Below are 23,364 nucleotides of genomic sequence, written 5' to 3' on the forward strand. Positions count from 1 at the left end.
TAGCTTAGTCAGTAGGAGTTGGGTTTGGAACCGGAGGGTCGCTGGACTGGTCCCTGGTGGACTGGTAGCTGGAGAGGTGCCAGTTTGCCACCTGGGCACTGGCAAGGTGCTCTTGAGCAAGGCACCGAACCCCCAACTGCTTGGGGAGCTTTCCATGGCCCTCATTCTGACAATTCTCCATTTAGTGCATGTAGAGGTACTGAGCAAACGTGTGTATTATCAACCAAGTGTATATTGTATACTTAAGGAAGTATACAGCTGCTTGTTTTTGATTAGGTAGGATTTTTGATAAGTGTGGATGTAAAAAATTTCAAATACTGAACTTCATCCTTTTTAGTCTGATGTCACTGTTTTGCAAGTTTCTTTTTAGCTCGGGTTACGCAAAGGAAGTTCAACTCCACGGGGAGTCGTACCAAGAGGAATGCCTGTTCTAGATAGCGACGCCAGAGATCCAACCCCGCAGAGTCAAAGGAACGCAGGGAATGTGTTTCCCCTGTTTGAGGCGAGCCTTGTTCCCATCGTGACTCTGTCCAGAGTGGTTCCCTGCGCTATAACTCTGGTGTCTGGCCAAATCAGGGATGCAAAGCAGTGAAGCTGAGCCACAGCTCGGGTTATATGATTCTCCACTTGAACTGTCACCCTTTAAGATTTTTCATTTCCTTAAATAAGCTGGAGCTGTGATTCTCAGCATGTGAATCCATGGTGTTGTAACATGTCATAATCAACGCAATATGCCTTAGGATGTCATGTGTATGTGGGCATTAGTAATATATTTTTTTGCTTCCTGTTGTCATTGTCTCTGCCTCTCACTTAGCTTTGATCCTCTTTTTGCTCATACTCCTCATGTTGCAGTGTCCATCTATTTTTTTAGGCATCCTGCCAGCAGCTGGTTACACAGTAACAGGTGTCACATATAGATGTTATGTAGCTGCTATCAGCACTAGAGTTACATGACCTCATCTATAAATACTTGATAGTGACATGATTTACTGGCCTGCTTCCTAGGCATGGTCAGTCCAATTAGATAAGGCAAAGTATAGAAGAGATAGAGTAAATCACTTTGCCCACCTTGGAGGAATCTGTTAGGATGGACAGATCCACTTTGATTCTAATAGAGTCTTTCTGTTTGTCACTGCACACTGCCACTGTGTGACAGGGAGGAGAGGAGTTTATGCAGGCTTTGACTTCATTTGATTGTATATTGTGTGTATGTAATTGTCTGATTTGTTGCACGTTGCCTGCTGCAGCCTGGGAAGATGAGAGTCAGAGTCTTTTTCTGTTCTACATTTCAATACCTGCCGGGCTCAGTAGGGGGTCACACTGTGGTGGGCAAGATAAAACGCTTCAGGGTGGAAATCTCACCGTTTCTCTCAAACAGGTCTCTGTTTGGGATTATCTACCATCACATTCAATACCGCTGAAACAGCAGTAGACATAAAGCTGCCGTTTCCATTAATAACTCCAATTGTGCTTTTTTCAACTTGCCCTTAATGTACTGCAAGTCAATTTCAAACATGTATTCCCTAAAATACAGAGCCCAGGGAATCCATTGGATAAGTCACTTGGTTATTAACTGCTGAACAATCTGGTTATTGCAAAAGCAAGGTTTTTAATCCAAGAGACGCGGAAATGGAGAAGTATATTTGTGGCAGAATGAGTTAAAATTGCACAGAGATCTGTCAAGATAAGCAAAAATCTTAGAGAGGACGTTTTTTTGTTTTTTTGTTGGAAGCTATATTTGAGATTGCCCTAAAAGCAGCTTAGAATCCCAGTTGCTTTAAGTCAGAGCCTTCTGTTTTTTTCTTTTCCACCAAAAAGAATGCGTCAGTAATGATATACATTTTGCATTAGATGTCCTTGAGCATGCGGCATCTCAGGTTTAATTTCGACACACGTCATGACATGTGCTCCTCTGTGTGTGTTTTAAGTACACGTTGCATAAATGAGTGTGTTTACCCTCCCACTGGTTGCATTAATGTCATATGCTTTCAGAAACGAGGCGTTCGCTGCCTCTGAACCTCATAACCTTGCTCATAACGTTATCACACACTCGCAGAACCAACCCCCAGTTCTGTAGTCTATGAGCTCAGATGAACTCCTCTGGAGGTTTAACTAGAAGCTGACAAGTATTTAGCTTGGAAAGTGTTAGTCTCACCACATTATTATCCCTGTTACTGAACGTTTAAAAGAGGGCATGTACAGCAAAAAGAAGTCCAAAGAGAGGGTAGATTGATTTAGTAGATTTTCAATTATTAAAGATTGAATATAAACGTGTCATTTCAAGTTGGACTTCTATTTGCTATGGCAGCCAAAGTTGTTACGTCTGCTATCTTTTGGTAACCAGCCTAGTAAAACATTTTAAAATTTGAGAAGTAGAGATAGCACTACGCCTTAGAGACAGGATTCTACTTGTCACAGTTATTCAGTTTTTACAGGTTATTAAAAAACCAGAATAAAGAAATGAAGGACAAGATGACGACGGTTAGGGTTGAGGAAGAAATTAGGAGAGGGTGACAGCTGACATTGTAGAAAAGCGGGGATGAGAGATCAGAAGTACCAGGGAAACGAGCAAATAGTCCGGCCATAGAAAGAGAAGCTACAAGGATTCCATGACGTTTAATGTTTTACCATCACTTAAGATTTAAATGAGAAGACCTTGCGTCTGGCCTCCAGCTGACCCACAGGTGAAGCTTCAGCTGTCACCGAGGAAAATAGGGAATAGATAATAGATAGACTTCAGACTGTGCAGAAATGCTGTTCAAAGCAGAAGTTTGACAATGTAGTGAAATGTGCTTATTGGCTTTCAAGAGTTAAATGGGAAGATCAATACCACCCCCATAAAATGGTAAATTGTCGTTTTTACACCACAACTTTTGTACGTATTAAACAAACAAGCTGTGATGTGTTAATTAATGTGCTAATTAATTTAGGAGATGCTGTTTAGCAAATTATGTTATGTTTGGAAAGAGCCAGGCTAGCTGTTTCCTCCTGCTTCCTTTATTTATGCTGAGCTTAGCTAAAAAGCTCCTGGCTCCAGCTACATATTTATTGTACAGACATGAGAGTGTTATTGACCTTCTTATATAACTCTCTGTGAGAACGCAAATACGCATATTTCCCTAATATGTGACAATGCTGCTACAGCAACACGTCTGTAGAAATTCAATCGGCTCTACTATAGTATTTCTGTGTTTTTGGAAACACAGAGAGAGTAGCTGTCATTTCCAGTGTACATGTTGTGCACAGAAAGATAGATTACAACGATGCAATAGAAAAAGATGATTATGATGGTGATGGTGATGGTGATACCATTCAGAGAAAATCTCTTCTTCTGCCTGCATCAGTTTCTACTACCTATGCACTCTCGTCTCAGAAGGGGAAAATGGGTTTAAGGAACACGTACCCTCTCAACCAGAAAGCTGTGCCTATCCAGTGTTTCTGAAGTGCACATGAATTTTTCACAATCGCAAATGTGCTTTGGGTCAACGTGTTGGACGTGAGATCATCTGGTGCATCACTTTGCCACGAGTGATATAGTAAAACACTGACAAGGACTCTCAAAGCTGTGGGGCCGTGATGAAAACTTCACAACTGTCATTTCAGTTATTCATTGTGTTTTCACAGGCAAACAGCTCTAAATCACAGTATCTAATGGGAATACCGCACCAGCTGTTCTCTATCAGTCTTTCCTAATGGCTTTCCATAATGTTTTCTTTAGTAATAAAATGGAATGTGAGAGAGCAAGCATAATGTGGAAGTGACAAACCAGAGAGGGCCAATTAATCTAGTCTGCGAGAATAAAGATTGTCACGATACCCAGGTTACAGTTTTTAACAATGCCCATAGATTTGTATCTGCTTTGTAACTAGGCAAACAAGACATTTGTCACTTCCACATAAATGTGACTTCTCTGATATCACAACATCTCTGTCTCTCCTCCTCAATCTGCGGGGATGTATTGGTGCGCAAAGCCTTAAGGGCTTAAAAAGGAGTCTTTTTTAAACTTACTAACAAATGGGCGCAACTCACTGCTGTGCGTATCTCACTTCTGTGGTAACTTTTTGTACAAAGCTGCGCAGGGTTTAAATCACCTAGGATTATAGTGCTTCATCAGAAGCCCATCCTGAATGTTTTTATTCAAGTAAAAGGTGTTGGTATGGTATTGGTATTCATGGAGCCAATGTAAAATTGCAAAGCTGCTATAAAATTGCCTCTGAAATCTCCGGCTCCAGTGAGCAAAAACCAACATGAGGTTGTTTATGCTTGGGCATGCATCCATAATATTTACTAATACAAAATATACAAAGCTTTCTCACCTCATCTTGGGATTTTCTGCACTCTCTGCACCCAGATAACCAATCAGGTTGTCTGTTTTTTTTTCTCTTGGCAAACATCTTATGCAGCAGCCGCTTGTTTTTGTGTCAGCTGCGGTTCTCATTACGCTGTTATATTTGTGAGGGTGTACACGGCACGTCTCTGTGATCTCCTGTGGGTACTGGCTTTACAGCTCCGCGCCTTCATTGAAATATAATCTTTTTTCACTTTTTGACCAGTCACACAGCTGATCACGATTCATTTCACAGTCAAATGAAATAAATTCCTCTTCTCTACCTAATTCCACACCACATTTTGCTAGCTGGTAATATTTGTCCATCACATCTCATTTGATTTTAGTTACTGTCATAGTTGATTTAGTTACTGTGTGGGGACAGTTCAACATGTGTCTACAAGAACCTTGGACTGGACTAAATGAAAGTATGACTCACTCTTTTGACTTCTAAGGGCGAACTTCATAGTGCTGAAATTCATAGCAGTGCTTTGCAAAAAGTAGCTATTTTGTTGATCATTTTTCATTGAAGTAATGAGAGGGCTTAGAGACACAGAGCTAAGCAATGCTCTCTGGGTTCCTATCAGTTAGAATGACTCAGACCCAAAACACTGTTATTGAATTTTTGAAAATAAGGGAAAAGGAATAACGTATGATATGAATATACCAAAGAGCCAACAGTTGGATAATTGCATTACATCCAATACAATGTTGTGTGCTGCCTGTCTGTCAGTGTGACTCTCTCTTGCTGTTAGGTGCTCTTTCTTTTTCTTTTCTTTTTCATGCCTAGTTAAGCAGGCATTTTGCTAAAATAATTTGTGAATATACAATCTATTTGCAATGGCAACCAATCAGGAGGAGAAAACAGTGGAGCCCATCATGCTGCAGGCTGCCACTTAGAGCTGGTGCGCTGGGAGGTGAAGGTAGAGGACAGGCGGCTGTTAACAAGCCATGGAAATCCTACCTAACGAGCTGGGCCGTGCCCTTACTGTCACACACGGCATCTATTCCATCTCCAAATACCAAAATATCTACAGTGGATGGCTCAGATATTTATTTTGTTTGTTTTATTGTGACTTTGCACAAAATTTACAAAAGATTGCCCAAAGGTTTGTTCACAAAAGTAAAGACTGCTGAGGAAACATCAGAATTATGTGCTACATGAGAAAGCATAACAATGTTCAGTTGTATATTGTAGAACCAATTTGCTAGACATTGCAAAAATAACAAGCCAACTTTATGTAGATAACGCTGTGGGTGCCGAACTGTCGCCACTGTGCAAATGATGCCAAGACTGTCAACTTTTGTTTGTTTGTTTTTAAAGAAAGAAAGACGGCCAGAAAGAAAAAGAAAAAAATTTCATTGGACATTTGCTTTTCCTGTTTCACAGAGAGGTAGAGGTAAGGTCAGCTACCAGACTGTGTTTAGAAGCAGCAGGAATTCATCGTGTCGCTGAAGGACATTTCAGCAGAGAGATTTAACCTGGATTTTTTGATTGGAGAATCAAGCCTCCCTGCTGATTACTCCCTGCTGCCGATTGAAACATACTGGTGTAGCCCTTTTAGGCTCTTAAAGGAATTATCCAACATTTGAAACTAGAATTTGAAACTAGAAGATTAGATCTTCTTGTGTTTTGTCTATGTCACAGTGGAGGTATTATTAGGGCTACCGAGGTGTTGCCTTTGAGTATGGATACAAATATGAGTAGTATCTGCTTGGCTCAGGCTCTGCTGTATTGTAATCTTTATTGCAAATATCTTGATTTGATTTAACCTTGTTCACATAGTTTATCTGTGGGTAAAGCATAGTCTCGCTTTGCCAGACCTTCCTCCATAGCACTGCAAAGGAGGGTCTGGCTAGTCCACACAACTTTCCAGGATGGGAGAAAAATGTGCTCTATTTTAATGACATTTCTCTAAACCAATCATAATCGTCTTGGGCAGCATTAAGCGCAATATGGAGCAACAGCACCTCTGCAAAATAGCATCTGGAAGGAACTTGTTTTTGGTGGAACATGAGTATGTTTAAAGTTTGTTTAGCCGTGCAGCAGATAGTCTAGCTAGCTGTCCGGGTTTACCCTGCAGAGGTCTGAGGAGCAGTTATAGTTCTCAGAAATCCATCGGAGTTTAAAATGCTAACACAAAGAAAGCCCAAGGTAAATGATGATCTGCTGAATGGAGACAAGACAAGTTCAAAATGTCAAGTAAACGTTTTCCATGTCCTGTTATATTCCCAAGACAGGCCGATGTCACAGAGCTTAGGAACACTGACAGATATAACATGTGCATTTGTGAGTGTGTGTGTGTGTGTGAGTGTGTGTGTGTGTGTGTGTTGCTGCCTCGCCGCCCAGCCTGTCCTTTCACTGACCCCGGGTTCACTTTCGGCTTAACTGTAGTATATTTACAGTTGGAATTTCGTCACGGCATGTAAATCACAGCTACTCTAAGGTCTTACAAAGCCAACACTTTTTTCCAATTTCAATTCAATCAGGAGAGACATGTTTGCAGATATGTAAATAAGATTTATTTTACAGCTCAAATAAAATGTACAAAGTCTTTGGCAATTCGAGTCCATCGCTATACAGATCTTTCGTATATATGTATTTAGGGTCAGAGAACCATCAGACCCCTAGATGGATTCTAGACACCAGTGGTGGTGACGAAGGAGCCCGTAGACCAGACTGAAGGAGAGTCAGGACCGGTCAGCTGGAGTAGAGGACTGGATGTGGAAGAGAAGGTGGAGGGTTGCACTCTTTGCCTGCAACGACAGCTGAATGGCAAAGAGAGAAATGATTAATTAAAGCCGGGTTGTGACTCTGTGATTGGCCCTTGCCATTTGTGTGTGATTATTAGCTGATTCAAGTTAGGTAAAGCATTGATAAAGAGTGAGGCCTTCCTGAAAGGATTGACGCTGAGATACATTTGCATCAGGAGAGACTAGTTGCAGAAATTCAACAGTTATACACGGCCTGATAAAATATACATTTATTAGGATAACAGCTGAATTAATTAAGGAGTGCATCATTAATAGTTAAAAGAAGTTACGCTGATCTACATTTTAAGGCATTATTGTGAATTTGAGAGATGTTGTTAGAAGGAGGCTAACTAGCTAGCTTTCCTTGCTCGAGACAGCTCATCTCAGCCTCTTTTCGTAAAACTGCACATATTTTGACCTTTACATAGTTGATTTCTTGCATAAAAAAGTCTACTAAAGTGAATTTAGTAAGTAAATGCAGACGAACAATGCAGTGTCTCGTCTCCACAGTGTGTGTATATGTGCTTTGCTCAACCGATCAATGCGCAGGTCATCTAAATATTTATGAGCAGGCCATATAAGGCAGAAAACCTCTCGTTTCAACCCAGACCCATTAACAGGGGAGCATCAGAACTCATAAAAAAGCATTCAGGCAATTTTCAGCCCATACATGTACATACCCTATAAGGAGACCTTAAGGAACAGCGTGAAATACTATATAACCATTCCATTACCCCATTAAGCAGAGATATTGATCATATTGAACAAAACCCAAACCACATATATATGTTATTTTCTTTTCTCGGTAATAATCCATGTCAAAGAATTTCACTGTTCCAACAAGAATCCAGTGTAGGCCAGTTGAAATGAAACCGAAAGATCCTTTAAGCTCATTCAACCATATCACTGTTTTCTACTAACCCCACTTCATCTCAGTCCAGATCCCCGCTAATCCACAGCATTAAGTTCCCATCTCTTTACATTCGAATATCACAGCATCCTCAGCCTGTAAAATGATATGAAATTGCCTAATAAAGGCCATTGAGAAATGGTTAGGGATATGGCTTTTCCTCATGTGGCATCTATTTCTGTCTTTTTCTTTTTCACCCTTATTCTTTCCATCCTTTCTTCTTGTTTTTAGTCAGTCTGCCCCTGACCCAAACAAATAATTGGGAAGCTAAAAGCACACAGCACCCATGAGATATTCCACATTCTTATAAACAAAAGCCAATGCCAACTTGTGTCTGTCCTCCTTGCTGCTGTTCAGTAGTCAGGACGATCCATTATTCCCTTTCAAACCTACAGAGAGACATTTCTTGATCCTAATCCCCTCACATGTCTAAAACGTTGAATTACTATTGGATGTGTTTTCATTTAAGATGTCTTTTTCTCATATTAATGGTTTTGGGGGTAAGAAGCAATTGGGATTCGTAAAGAAGAAAAATTGACAATGACAGTATGGACTTGTCCTTCCTTACCCTTCCTAGCAACTTTATTCAAATTCCCCAACCGCAAGTGTAAATGAAAGGAAGCATCTTCTCGCTGTCTGCTCCCATTTTTTGCTGCACCCTCACTGTTTCAAGATCCCTTCAACGCTCAGATGGTCGTTCATAGCTTGAGGTCACAGGAGTTCGTTTGGAGTTCAAACATGTGAAGCATCTCATTGGTATGAAAGGGAATACCTTAAAGTCATTGTTAAACGTAACTTCTTCTACCTTGCACAACAGGCTGAGCCAAAATACACAAGTGGAATGTTTTTGGTTGTAAGATACAAATAATTTTGTTGTTGTTGAACATTTCCGTTTTAAGCATCTTCATTGGTCTCATTAATTGGCCTTCATCCAGCGGGTTATGAGACGAGCGTGACTCCCTGTTTGTTATACCCTGCTACAATTGGTTGGTCTCATAAGCTCTGCTCTATGGAATATTATCCTCAGACAAAAAAACCTGTTTCCCAGAAGGCTTGTGTTACTGACACATCCAGACTCTGAAAAGCCTATTGTTAGCAACAGCTGTAAAGTGAGCTTGTTCTATTCTATTGCTCTTTCTCAAGTTTAATCTTTCCCTCTTTCTCTCGCTTTCATTTCTGTTTCTCTTACGGTCTCGTTGTGCGTGGGGGAGGATCCTGAATTAATTACAAGAAAAAAAGACTTTGAAGTTGGATACTTGGCATCAGGGCATTCATTTCCATTTTTGTTGTGGCGGCGGTTTCATTTTTGTTGTAACGTTGTGGTAACGACCCGGAGAATCAGCCACTGGACAATGACATCTCATTAGGCATGCGATGCAGTGCAGCATAACAACACCTTATGCATTTTTTTTTCCTATAGCCAAGCACTTTTATTTTTGTGAGACTTTATAACACTTGTGTCCATTTCTCTTACTGCCTAATTTTCATTCTTCACCTCTTCTTAACTGTGTTTTAATCTTCCTGTAGCAGAGCAATGAGCTCAGCCCACACCTCAGGTTGGGAAATAAAACACTACGTTGCAATTGCATTACCGTAATAAGATTTCAAAAATTCCTCAACTGCTTATTTGTCACAGTTACTACTGAAATACGGTCATGTTTGGAGAAATTAGTTATTGGTTTGATGGATTTCCCAGAAACCTGAGTATTTTGGTTGCCAGCTTATAAACACAATAACTGTAATTGTATTTCTCTTTTGGTACTTTGTGATGTTTTTATGTGAAATTGCATAGTTTTGCAGTAATGTGAATTGATCTACAGACTCTTTAAACAGTGAAGATTAAACTGTGACAGCAGTCTCAGCTTTGAGACACACGTGAGTTAAGTAAACCTTCCATCATACACAAGTCTCTTGTAAGGCAGAGGTATCATTTTATTTCTCTCACAATCTCTTACTCAAGTCTCTGTAGCTACTGTAATATAAATAGGGAGCTGTCCTTTTTTGTTTCAAAGAGAAATGGGATCATCTGTAAAGCAATGAAACCCTGGAGCCCCTCAACACAATGCAGTCATATGAGGGGGTGGTGATCTAACCCAAGATGATGGGTTGTCAGCAGCTGCAGTTGTAACTGTGCCGAGACGGACAGAATAAGGACTGAAGTAGCAAGACACAGAGCGAGGCTGGAGACAAAAAGCCAGGTTTCAGGGAGAGGAGACATACTGTAGAAAAGAGACAAAGGTAGCGAGTGACGGGAAGACAGATAATGAGAGAAAAGACAGCAGCATAAGAGACAGAAGACTGAAATAAAGGGCATCCAGACTGGAGCTACTCTGCCAAGCTGCCCCTCTCAGCACGGGACTCATGCCTATTTCCATCCCATCAACCCCCTCCATCTCTCTCTCTGTTCAACCTTATGAAATGCCATGTCCAAAGCTGAATCAGTGAATGAAGGATATAAACCTCTGCTAAGAGCCCTGCCTACCCAAGCAAGCCCCATCATGTGCCTCAAACAACTGAAATGCAATTTGTCTTTTCTGCTTGCCATTTATTTTCCTCCTGCCTCCATTCGTGTCCTTCTCTGCTTTCCCTTCTCTAATTCCACCCTTCTCTCACTCCTCCCTCCATCTCGTTTATCTCTCTTTCTTTCTGTAATTGTTTACCTTATTGTATGTATCACCTTTTTACTTTCCATGTCGGCATAGTTGATAGAGTAAGTGAAGATTTTATTTAGTGTTTGTCATAAAACATTTTTTTAATTTTTGGAAGTTATGTAACAGCTCATGATGCTACAATGACCTTCTGTTTATATAGTTTTTGATTGGATCAGTAATCCAATCCATACCAGGTATTTCCTAGGAACCGATTTGCCATTAATAGCACCACTGCTAGTCGTTACTAGTTAAGACATTAAGTTTTAATGGCGCATCCTGGTTTGAAACTAGCTAGTAGTAGAACTAAGGAGGCTGCTCTAATAATGTTTTTGTCAACAAAATAGCAAGACATCACATTATATTATAAAAATGTTATCCTTTTTTGCCTTCACTTATACTTTTTGCCACCTCCTGCATATCACCATCCAGTCAACACTTGCTGGCACCTTCTCCCACCCATCTCACCCTTTTTCTGCTTTCATTCCTCCCTTTATCCATGTTCTTCTTTGCTCTCCCTCTCAATCTCCGAGTGGTTCTTGCCATTCCTTTGTTGTGTTTTTATGAGATTGTTGACGGTTGCTCGGCCTCCCCGTCTCTCTCTCTCTCTCTCTCTCTCTCTCTCTCTCTCTCTCTCTCTCTCTCTGCCGCTTGTCCTGCCTGCTGGGCGGACGCCTATTTACACACACACAAGAAAATGTTTTGTGGTCACTCATAGAGCAGATACACAATATTGAAAGTATAGTGCCTCTATTCACTTACAGTACATGTACAAGTACAGGCAGATGTCATCTCCATACACAGAGACGTACGCAAGCTGTGTGTCTTGTTATGTATAAATGCAGATACAGCTACTGAGTCACACACTTAAAGACAAAAATACACACACATGCATGTATGTATGTAGAGGACAGAGGAGTTTGTTTCACTGCAGTCCCATGGGAGGCAGCTGTGTTCTGATGTATTAATCATCTTAGTCTCCAGCTTGCTAATTAATGACCCATCTGTCCCCTCTCACTGATGTTCCACTTCAAAATCCCTCTTACACAAACACTCCCGCACAGGGCTGTGACACAACAACCAAATGCAAGATCCAGTGATATAACTCCAGTTTCAGGGAAATATTAGGATACACTCTGAGCCACACTCTTGTCTGTATTCATGTAGAAGGCCATAAGAAGAGTGTTTGTGGAAACTTGTTCTGGGAGGAGTTCTTTTCAGTTGCGTTTAGGTGGCAGACGCCGTGGGCTCAGGCTTGTCTGCATGTGTGTTTACGTGCACTCATGTAGGTGTATGTGTGTGTGTGTTCGTAGGCTTATCAGGTGAGCCCGGGCAGAGTGTCAGATGCGGTAATGGAGGCTTCAAAGACAAGCGCTGCGGTGAGTTCACTGGCTGCCTTTTTCCAACCCCACCACCCTCCTTCCCTATCCCCTGTATATACAATAGGCTGACAGGCACACAGGTAGACACCTGGATGGATAAGGAAGGGATACAATGAGGGAGTTAAGCAGACAGATAAATAATTAAGTGAGTGCAAAGTCAAACAGACAACAGGCAGACAGAGTAAATCAGGCTGAGCGACATACAGAGGAGATATTGGAAAGTAGAGAGTCAGACAGACAGTCACAGAGGTGGCCAGGTGCCTGCCCTGCCCACCTCCCTTTCACTTGCATGAGTAGTGCTACTTCAAACACTGCCGCTTGTCTGCTGCTTTGTTCTACTGTTCTCTTTGCAGCTGTGCTTGTTGTTGTTGTTTTGATGCCCATTGCCGCCGCCACCATTGCTGATTTGCTTCCTTTTGATCAGCAGTTCCATTTCTGGCTATTTGCTTGTGTTTTCCATTTTCATCTTTTGTACTCTGTGTGTGCGTGTGTGCGTGCTGCTTCCTGGCCTTATTTTTTTTGCATTTGACAAACAGTTAAGGGATAGTAATTGAGTGTTTGAACATTCAACTTGCCAGTGGAGGTTGATTGGTGTAATTGTTAAGGGGCGACTTTTTTGTGACATTAAAGTATGACAAGGTCAGACAGTTTCCATATTACAAAAAATATGTTGACAATATCTTAAAATAAATAAACAAATCTGATATATGAGCATTTGTGGCAATTAAAAAAACAATTTCAGTGGGATGGAATTGGGATTCAATTTGTGCTTGAATAGTCTACTGTCTAATAGGCGTTCATAGCATTTGGACCCGGGACTGGTTGCCAAACACCAGCAGTTAAACATTTGTAAAGAAATGTTTATGCGTGGATTTCATATGTTAAAATGTAACCCTTAGGACATGTTCACAGGAAGAATATGGAACAACAGAAGGCAAAGGTGTACAATGTAAATATGTCCCATTGAAATCCTATTTTAATAATGAACATTTATTTAGTATCACACTATTCTACTTAAATTTATAATCTGTAATAAAAATCTAAATCTGTCAGTTCCTTTTATTCTCCTTTTAACTTTCAATGCAGCATTATTATCACATTATAGGTTACAGCAAAAGCTTACAGTGTAGGACTTGTAAAAATATATGAACATAAATGAACATGTGAATTAGTATTTAGTAGGTATGAGGTTCGATACAGGCTACTGATATTACACTTATCACGACTTTACCAAAAACATCACGTACTATGGCATATTATCGCATATTATGAAAAAACACAATTGCATGTTAAGAAATTATAATAATAAATTCATCAGATTTTGTGCCAGTGTCTTAAACTTAATGTTTCAAGTTAAAATACACAATTGCATCCATAACCAGACTTGTGCACACTCAATATGTGCTAATGTTCAGCCTTGTCTCCTTGCTCCTTCCTCCTCCTTCCTCCTCCTTCCTCCTCCTCCTCCTCCTCCCTAACAGCAAACCCTGGAGAACAACCTGACCAACCTGGTGAAGAGAAACAGTGAACTGGAGAACCAAATGGCAAAGCTGATCCAGATCTGTCAACAGGTTGAGGTATGCAACATGTCTATATGTTCGTGTCTTTAGTTGTTTACAGAAGAAAAGGTTCAAATTGTCATGCTGTCACTGTAACAGTTATAAAAACTACAGTGAGATTCTCAAATTGATCCCCATAGTTTTAGGGTAGCTTTTAGTCCGGATCAGGAAGGCAGCCATGAAGCTTCCATATTCCCTCTTTGTGCAAAACTAGAACCCTAGTTGATCAAATGAAAGTGGTTCAATTGAAATTGAGTATGTGGTCAAAGAACAGCCCTCTCTATTAAAAAATATGTTCCCATAAACCAACAAATTGCGTTCTCAATTATGTTGAAGAGAAACAAATTTTTTGTCCCAGGTAACGTATTTAACCTACATAACGATAGATATGTCTACATAACTAGTAGGTTGACTCAGAGTTAAGCATGTGCACCACCACAATAAAAAGGCAGCACAAATGGAGCCAAGATACTACGATTCACCATGGCAACAACCACAAACACATCAGTGGGATACTTCCCTCTGGAACCGGAACTACTTATGTGCACTTACTGCGAGTTTGAATATATATTTTGTTACAAAGAAAAACCAACAGCTGCTGCTGCAAAGTATCAACAATTGAAAATTGCTGCTTGAGTCAATGCGTAAGCTCTAATATAGTGTATTAAGTGAATATTAAATCACAGGTAACCTATAATATTGCTGGTGAAAACTGGAATGTAGTAGGCTTCCCCTATCATTTAATTTAAGTGCAATCCTGCCGGCGAAAAAGTAAACTCCTACTAATCCCATTCTGAGGTTACAGCACCATGTCCTTAACAGAAGTATAATTTAAAATAATCTAATTATGTTTAATGACTTTCACTGGTTTGTGTCCAGGGAACACTACAAAAACGTTAGTTATTGTTGTTCCCAACAACAGCTCTCAACTAGGTAGTTCTGGAAAAATACATCTAGTCGGGCTTAAATATCAACTATTGCGTATGTTTAACTCTTTCTCATCAACAGGATCGTTGACAAAAGGAAATGCCATGTTCGGGAAAAAAACGTTTTCTAATCTTACTAACATAGGCCTAACTACAATAATAATAATAATAATAATAATAATAATAATAACAATAATAATAAACCAACACGCTTTTTTTATTCATGCAGATGACAACACTGCGCTAAAATGTGACTAAAACAAACTGAACGAAAGAGTGCTCTGTCAGAGGGAGGAGACTGAAAGAAAGTCAAGGTTAATTAACGTAAATCTGCTCCAAACACTCAGTTACCATAGTAACGGACTATGGGGTTAAGTTACCTATCTTTCTGAAACTAACTGGAGTAACCCCTCCTTCTCAGGTAACCTCCCTCGTACCGAAACGGAAACCCCAGAGTATCCCTCATCTCAACTTTAGTTTTTCACTAAACCTGCTTTGTGAAACGGGCCCCTGGTGTCAAGCTTCAAAAACAATCACAAAAGAAGCTGAAGTTTTATGTTTTTTTTGTGATGACCAGCTAAGCTTAAGAGAGAAAGTTTTGAGGCTTGAGGCCTCAACTTGCATGAATTTTCTCTCTTTCACAAATAAAGTAGATAAACCGCAATCACCCCGAAGCCTGTTATTGATTGTGTATAGTTTACTGCCTCTGCTTTTGGTGACTGCACTGATGCCACGCTCCTTACACTTTGTCTCTGACAAAAAGAAAAAGCACATTGGTAGAAAGTGAACTTTAATTTCTTTCTTTCTTGCTTTCCTTTTTTTTTTTTCTCACTCCTCTTGGATCCCTGTTGTGCCGGCAATAAAATCAGCACTCCATTCTTCCAGTTCCTTTCACTTGCTACTGATCAAATATCAATTTGTCTCAAAACTAAAACTGAATTTCAGTTCCCTATTGTGGGTTAAAAACAGGGCAGCATTGCAGCACTGTTTTCTGTCAGACAATTTATATTGAAATATTATAACTTGGAAGCCAAAGACGAGAAGAAACCATACCAAATAAAGAGAGGAACTACATCAACAATAACTTAAATGTGTCTTTAAAATCTATTTTATCTTTAATCTCTTCATCTTTATCTCTTAATCAAGATTTAGGATTACAGTACTTTAAATGTCCCTCGAGAAATTTTCTTGGGCATAAAGGCTGCCCATAACAATACATACACAGACGGAAGGTGCATAGCACAGACAAATGCAGACATGCACTGAAATGTATTATGTGCAGAATAATCTCGTTATCTTTTGTTTGATCCAGTGACTGATGCAATGCACTGCCATGAAAATGAAAGCACCAGATACCAGTTAGGCTCTCAATGACCTCTTGTACTTTGCCGAAGGTAGCTCTCCAGACAATCTGACTCAAACCATGACTCAAGAACAAAGGATGAGCTGGAGTAGCTCTGTTATAGCAACCATCCACTCTCTAAAGGGGGCAGTTATGTAATTCAGACAACTTCAAACTGTGGAATGACCACTACTGGAAAGCAGAGCTACTACCAAATCACTTGTGCAATATTCCCTACTTCTAAGGTGCTAACAGCTTAATGTGATGTCTTTACTGTGGGCCTCTTTAAGGTCATTGTCTCAACTGGGTCTTGTTATACTGTGACCTTTGATTCTCATGCATCTTACTCTGTTGAATATGATTGTTGATGAGTTACTGTTGCAACACTCAACAGTTTAAGTCCCGCTGGAGTCACCCATACGAGAAATGTATACTCCCAAGCCAAAGCAGAAAAGATTATGTGTCAATTCGCAAGTATCTTCCAAGTAGAAACTCTATTTGACTTGTCACAGGCTGACAATGTTTTACAGCCCCACCGGTTTGGATTTATTTATAATCTAATCATGAACCCATACCTGTCTGCAGAATATTATACCTCAGTACGCCAGTCTTGTCACTGCTGACCTCTTCCATTTAGGCGTGTGCTGTGATTTAATGGAGGAACTGTGTGAATCCTGCCAGAGAAAACGAATGCTTAGCCACCTAGTGTTGTTTGTGCCTGTATCACTAACATGTGCATGCGCAAACACACGCAAGTGCATACTTTCTGTCTTAACACACTCGCTCTTAATAAACGCCATAGTTTCTCTGTGAGAGTTGACAGTAATGACCATAGAGGACAAATGCACTTTGGTGGCGCCATCACTCTGTGTGCGGTTCATTTCTTATTAGCCCGGCCTGACTCCATTTTCTCTGAGTCACTCTGAGGTCCATGAACAACAACTCATGCAGCCGCTCACCCAATCAAAATTAAATGATCACTGCGTGATTCATTAAGTACAGACAAACTGTTTGTCAACAATGCATGGAGAAAGAAAAAAAAGTCTGTCTGCATATTGTCTTGGCCTGCATACCAAGTTGTGCCACTGCCAACAACAACAGCAGAATATCATCCCTTATTCATCAAAAATAAATGAGGAGCGATGGCACGGAGGGAAATATGCTCCATTGACTCTTAAGCAAATCATGAAAAGAAACTATATTTTCCTGCCATACTTTTACCCATTCAGAACTATTCTCCTGTGTGATTTCAATGTCAAGACGGTTTTTTAATTATTAACATGAGAAATGAGGAAGTGCAATGTTTTATAGGTGAGTTCACATTAATGCGGGTCTTTAGAGTAAAGGAGAGGAGAGGGGAAAGGAGGACAAATGAGAAAAAAAAGATTGAGGAAGATGGAAATGTTAGGAAACTAGAGAAAGACAGGAAAATGAAAAGAGAAGATAAAGAGCAGGGTTAAGAGGGCAGACAGAGGAGAAGGAAAAGAGGCTGTGAGAGTTAACGTGACAACCAAATATCTCTCTGACTGAAACAGTTACTATGGAACAACAAGCTCAGCAATAGTGCAATACAAAACAGACAGGGAATTTAAAGGAAAGAGAGCTTTGGTGGAGTGAGAGAAGTATGTGCACAATGTAAGAAATCTCTGAAGAGCTTTGAGCGTCACCTGGTTTTCTCTCCTCCGTGTTTGCATCATATTGTATTGATGTTGAAGAAATGATCAAACACAGTGTGAGTCAGCTTTCAGTGTGTCAGCGCAGCCCTGTTCTCCTGGGCTTCTGTCTGGGGAGTTATCTTCAGTTATAGGGAAGTTGCAATGACTTGATGATGTGTAGAATGTGGTTTTTATGTTTTTATAGAAATTCCTTTCTTGGGAGGCTCTCCTTATAAAAAAATATTTGGGGCAGGATTGTTAAATCTGGCGCTGCGCTAGATGACATTCAGAATAATCTTCCGCGTTCTTGACAACATTAAGCAAATGGCACGACTCTTGAGCATTTGAAATGATTATTGTTGAGCTAACACTCACTGTTATTCATGTGATGCCAGATAACCGGCTGGATATTAACAGGCAGCAGAGAAGAGACAATCAATGAGGCTGTGTGGTAAAGAGCATTTCCCTGCTAAAGCACTTTGGTTTTGAATAGATGTTGATACAATGGCAACTGAAACTAATATAGAGCCAAAGTAAAATCTTAGATGATACTCACAGTCATGCTAATATGATTATTGTAACCTGTGTGTTGTTTGTATCAATCACAAGTTATATTATGCTAAAATATGTAACAATTGTTTGTGCTAACTTGATGTTAGCCCAAGAGCCTTTGGTGCCTTATGCATCAGATAGCCTTCATTTGTGTGCTTGTGTTGTTTTGTGTTCACTGCCTCATTGCTTATATTTTCCAAAGTGTAATATGTGTAACCACATTATAAGCAAAAACCCAGTTATGTTTGGCAAAGTTTTATATTTTGTCCAATTTCAGCATTTTGGGTTTAACATCTCTTTACTTTGAAATTTTCTTGCAACTTTAAAGTTGATCCGACTTTCTGTCTTTCCATCTGGCTCTATCCCATTTTCTCTAACTCTTACTCTCTATGTCTGGGGTTCAACTAGCCCTCCTGAAACACAGATTGTGTTGTGATGAGGTGTGTTCTTTGGCAGCTTTTTAATGATAGCACTCTCTAATAAGCGTACAATGCCATACTCATATACTATGTCTCAGAGTAGGGAACTTGTAAGAATTGTTTGAGGAAGCAGTCAAAGCAACAGCTACTTCGTCCAACCCCAGGAATTGTGTTGCCAGCTTGGAGGAAACTAAATTAGCTCGGTGATAGGGTTGTAAGAGTGTGCGTAATAGGACTGTTGGAAAAAGGAAGTAGACGTCTTGTGGGTTTAATGCTCAGACATGTATAAACATTAAGCTGGAAGTCATTAGCCAGACCTGTCTAGGTTTATGTACACTGAAGCTGATCCCACTGTGTGCAGACTATATATATCAGCTGTGTGTAGATTGCTGAAATGCTGCCTAATCCTTTGTACCAGGTTTCCTCTCGCCTCTCTTTACCTTTTTATACCGAAGCATCAGTGAGATCGAAGAGTCCACTGCTGTTGTTTGTCTTTGCTCTATTTCTAAAGCCATTTGCGGTTCCATTTTTCATGGACATCAATGCAGTGTGATAATGGCATATGATGAAATTAAATTCTCGACTGTGCTTTTAAAAGAGGGCCACACAATGTTTGTGTGTGTAAATCTATATATTTCTCAGTTGTTGTGTAAAGTTTTAATGTCAATGCTCATCCTTCTATCTGTCTAGTCCATTAGTTTTAGTGAAAGGGCAACAATACTTTAAGCCAAATGCTAACATGTTCAAGTTTAGCTCTAAGTCTTTGAATGCCTTTTCTGGGAACTATGTATGAATGTCTGTAGAGATGGTCCGATACCATTTTTTTGCTTACAAATATCGATTCCGATACCTGAACTTACTGATACGATACCAGTGTGTCATAGATTTTATTATGTATTAGCAGCTGTATACTTTCTATAACTGTATGGATGGGATGCAGACATCTTTGTTGTCGGTCTGGCTCAGGTTAAACTCTTTGTGAAACATCAACAAACAGAAAAAGTAGATTTAAAACTTAAAGTAGATTTTCTTTAGGGCTTTATTATGTGGTATCGGATCAGTGCATAAACTCCAGTACTTCCCGATACCTATACCAGCGTTTTAGGCGGTATCTGAGGCGATACCAATACTTGTATTGGTATTGGAACATCTCTAAATGTCTGTACACAATCTTGTGCCAATGTACAGTATGTAGTAGATGTGGAGATCTTTTACAGAATAGGGTTAGGGTTAATAAATTCTGGGACTTGAAGATGATGCTAGAGGAAATGTCAGGGGTCACCAAAGTCGTTAGGATTAATCTTCTAGGCACCTGAACAAAATGTCATGGTAAACCATCTAATAGGTGTGACATTTTTCAGTCTGACCAACAGCAGACCAACATTGCTATCAGCTAGTGTTGCTCAAAAGACTAAAACAGAATCAATTTACAACTTAAACAGGACTGTCTAGGTGTGTCTGCTAACACATATGTTATATATCATCATGGTTAATAATCAGTGATTAATGTTATTTAATAAATCTAGTTAGCATATAAAAGTTTAAATGAACATGTGTGGGCTTAAAAAACCAAACTTCAAATTCATTGCCACTGAGGCATTTCCAATTATCACCTCTTTCTGATATAACATCCAAGATATATGTCTCGCAGTTTCTTTTACTCCATCCATAAAGCCGCTTTGCCTGGTTTTAGAGCTAGGTGCCACTCTGGTGTCATAAATCTCAGGGAAACATCCCAGGCTCTGTGGACAGCATCAGAGACAAAGCTGTCAGACTGAATCCTTGCATCTGTTTGAGAAGAACAAGATTAAGACGGGGGGGATTTTGGGTCAGGGGGTATTGAAGTGGTCAGTGAGAAGCAGACATAATGGGGACGAGAGGAATAATAGAATAAAGTGGGGAAAAGTAAAGTGGCATGGAAGCAGTGCAGGATTGATAGGAGGGGAATGAGCATAGAACTGATTCAAGATGTGAAGGTGTTGGTGTCAGAAAGAGGATAACAGCTGTTCGGAAACCTGGACCAGTTCTCACTCAGTTTGAATGGAGGCCACTTTGGCTAGAGTAGATTGTTTTGGGAGCCACACATTGTTCATTTGTCGTGCTTGTTGTCTGCATTTAGAAACCCGGGTTTCCACATGCTAAAGTCAGTTGGTGTGCTGTGGGGCAGAGCAAATTGTTTGCAATATTGATATACCACAATATGGCAAATGCATGCAAAATAACATCTGAATAAATAATATTGAGTGGATTCAAATCTGTTATAATGTGTTTTAACTGTAGTTTTTAATTACAGTTTGCTTAGAATCATTTACTCAGTGTAAACATTTTTTATAAATCACTATATGATTATGTTATTATGACACAATTCCACTGGAAGTCAGTAGCAGCTAAACTTAAATTATCTCCCAGCCCCGGCGGGACCATAGACTGTGCCAGTTAATTAAAATGATCTGTGTTGGGGGCTCAGTGGTGGCCTTAGGGTTAAGGCGCCAACCACGAACTCTAACATCCCTGATTCACATCCAGCTGGGACCTTTGTTGTGTGATATTCACTCATTTTCTGTTTTCTGTCTATAAAAGCATTAAATGCCCCAAAATAATTATATAGTTATAATTATCTTTGGTTATATATCACTGGTCTTATTTGTACTAATGCAAATGTCTAAAATTTGCGGAGCACTTTTAAAAACATAATACCTTAGACAACAGTGGTCAGATTTTTGTTGAAAGAAACCACAACTGAAACAATGTCACTTCATGTGTGATCATGTCTCACTGTCTCAGAGTTGCCATCTGTCCAAGATGACATTCAGGTTTTCACAGAAGTTTTAAACTGACTTAGATCTTAAGGCTCAAACTCTTTCTTTCCCCCTAAAATTTAGGAAATCAAAATATGTAATACTGTTACTACTAATACTGTTTTATTCTGTATCTTTTCCGTTCCAATACTTCTTTGGATCTACATAATGCATACATCATACATAGTGTAGACAACTTGTTAAACATTGTATGCACTTGCCTTTGTCGGTATGTTCACTATTGTACATCTGGGATCTCCACAAAATAAAGTTGTGAGTTTGAACAATGCTTGATAAAACAACACGAGTTTAAGAAAATAAATTGGGATTTGTTATGTCAGAGTGGGCTGGTAATTTAGCATTTCTTACCAGGGTTTGTGATGTAATTGTGGTGTTGTAGCTGTGACAAACAGACATAGCTTTATCAAGACTAATGAGAATTGCATCCTTAAAACTCACACACACACAATTCAGTTCATCTTTCTGGAGTTAACATAGTTCCTCAAAAGCCCAAAATAGAGAGAGATGTTAAATCTGAATAGAGGAATTTAGGACTTTTCTCTTCATTTGTACTCCAGCCCCACCTCTGTGTGATCAACCTCATCTGAATGGCTCTGCTTGGCCACACACATCAGTCATGTCTTTATTTGCTGAAACAGCACAGAGTGAGTGGTGATTGCTGGTGTGTAAGTCAAAAATGTAGCTGCAAAGCTCATTATATTTCCTTTTAGCTTGTAAGTAATACAGTCCTTATTTTCCTGGTATGAGAAATAGGGGGAGAAATTTAATCTCGACATAATGTGAGAGCTGAACTCAACCTGATGTATCAAAGCATGTTTATAACCCTCCTGTAGGGGAACCAGAGGTGAAAGATGTGATGAAGTTATAAGGTTTATAATGGAAAGCTCCATCATTTATTGATTCTGTACTCAGATCACACTCTGGGGGTTACATTGTGATTAGACTGGTGTAGATGGTCTCATTTAATTCTATTCAGTTGCTAATTAAGTCTGCATATCCTTACCTAATAAAATGAAATTATGGCTGCTTATGCTAAAATGTAGCTGTGATTTCTTTTTTATTATTTTTGTAATGATGAATGCATAGCCAAGTGAGAATAAATATGCATTAACAGAATGAATGAATAAGATATGACACATTGTGTGCTAAATGGGTGTACAATAATGTACACCTATTTAGAAATAGTACAATATGAAATATCATTCAAAAACTAAGATCCTTTTAATTTAATTTCTGGCGTATTAAATTAGCACAGACTTAGCTTTCGTTCTTTCAGTCCTTCTCAGGCCCTGTTATTACTGATTTTCACAACTTTCTAGAAAGCAGGAGCATCTGGAAAGTCTTTGGCGCTAAAAGTGTTTTCAATCTTGTTTTTCACATTTTCCAATAAAAGACCTTTAGCGTGGAGTTTGCACTGTGATTTCAGTGCACCTGCCGAGAAGCCTGATGAATAGGGAGATGCACAGTAGGTGACAGTGTTTGTGTAGCAGGGAGTAGATAATAATGTCAGGAGCTGGCACAGGAAGGTGGAGGTTTGGAGTGAGGTGAAAGAGGAGGAGGACGGAGATGAAGATTGTCCGTAACTCTAAGCTGCCAAGTAGCTAAGTTGTAATTCACAGTGATCCTAGGCGGCTGCATTTATCCTGCTTAATTACTAAACTGTAGTCATAAGATTGCTTTTTGCAGAATTGTGTGTGTGTGTGTGTCTGCGTGCTTGTGTGTGAATAATGAGGCTTAAGTGGATCGGCGCCTTGTAATGAGCTTTGTGGCGTGATTAGGAGAACTTGGCTGTTGCGGTAAGTAGTTTGATAGTCTGCAGAAAGTCACAACCTTGTTAGATTTAGGGACGAGGAGATTAATCTCTACTGTATGTGGACGTTTAGTTTGATACTGTGCTCAGTATAAGAATGCACTAAAATAAACTAAATTACTTCATTTTAATAGGTAAAAAATTATAGAGATAAAAATCACATGTGGTAAATCTATTTATATTGATATGGAAAGAATTCATTAGAGACAATCAGGGAGAAAGCTTAGCTGTTGATGAGTCACAATAAAACTGAAATAAGCT

General features: G+C 39.6%; 1 protein-coding gene across 3 annotated transcripts in view; it reads left to right on the forward strand.

Moving 5' to 3' along the window:
• Nucleotides 1-23,364, forward strand: part of mid2 (midline 2) — a 140,034-nt gene that overhangs the window by 83,064 nt on the left and 33,606 nt on the right. For 2 of the 3 annotated variants that reach the window (XM_034883404.1, XM_034883403.1), the window contains 2 exons: nucleotides 11,953-12,018; nucleotides 13,503-13,598. In XM_034883404.1, the coding sequence (XP_034739295.1) occupies nucleotides 11,953-12,018; nucleotides 13,503-13,598 (162 nt within the window). The remainder of the gene's footprint in view (nucleotides 1-11,952; nucleotides 12,019-13,502; nucleotides 13,599-23,364) is intronic. The other variant, XM_034883405.1, reaches the window with a different exon arrangement.

The sequence above is a fragment of the Etheostoma cragini genome, chromosome 10 (assembly GCF_013103735.1).
Source record: "Etheostoma cragini isolate CJK2018 chromosome 10, CSU_Ecrag_1.0, whole genome shotgun sequence".
Classification (NCBI taxonomy): domain Eukaryota; kingdom Metazoa; phylum Chordata; class Actinopteri; order Perciformes; family Percidae; genus Etheostoma; species Etheostoma cragini.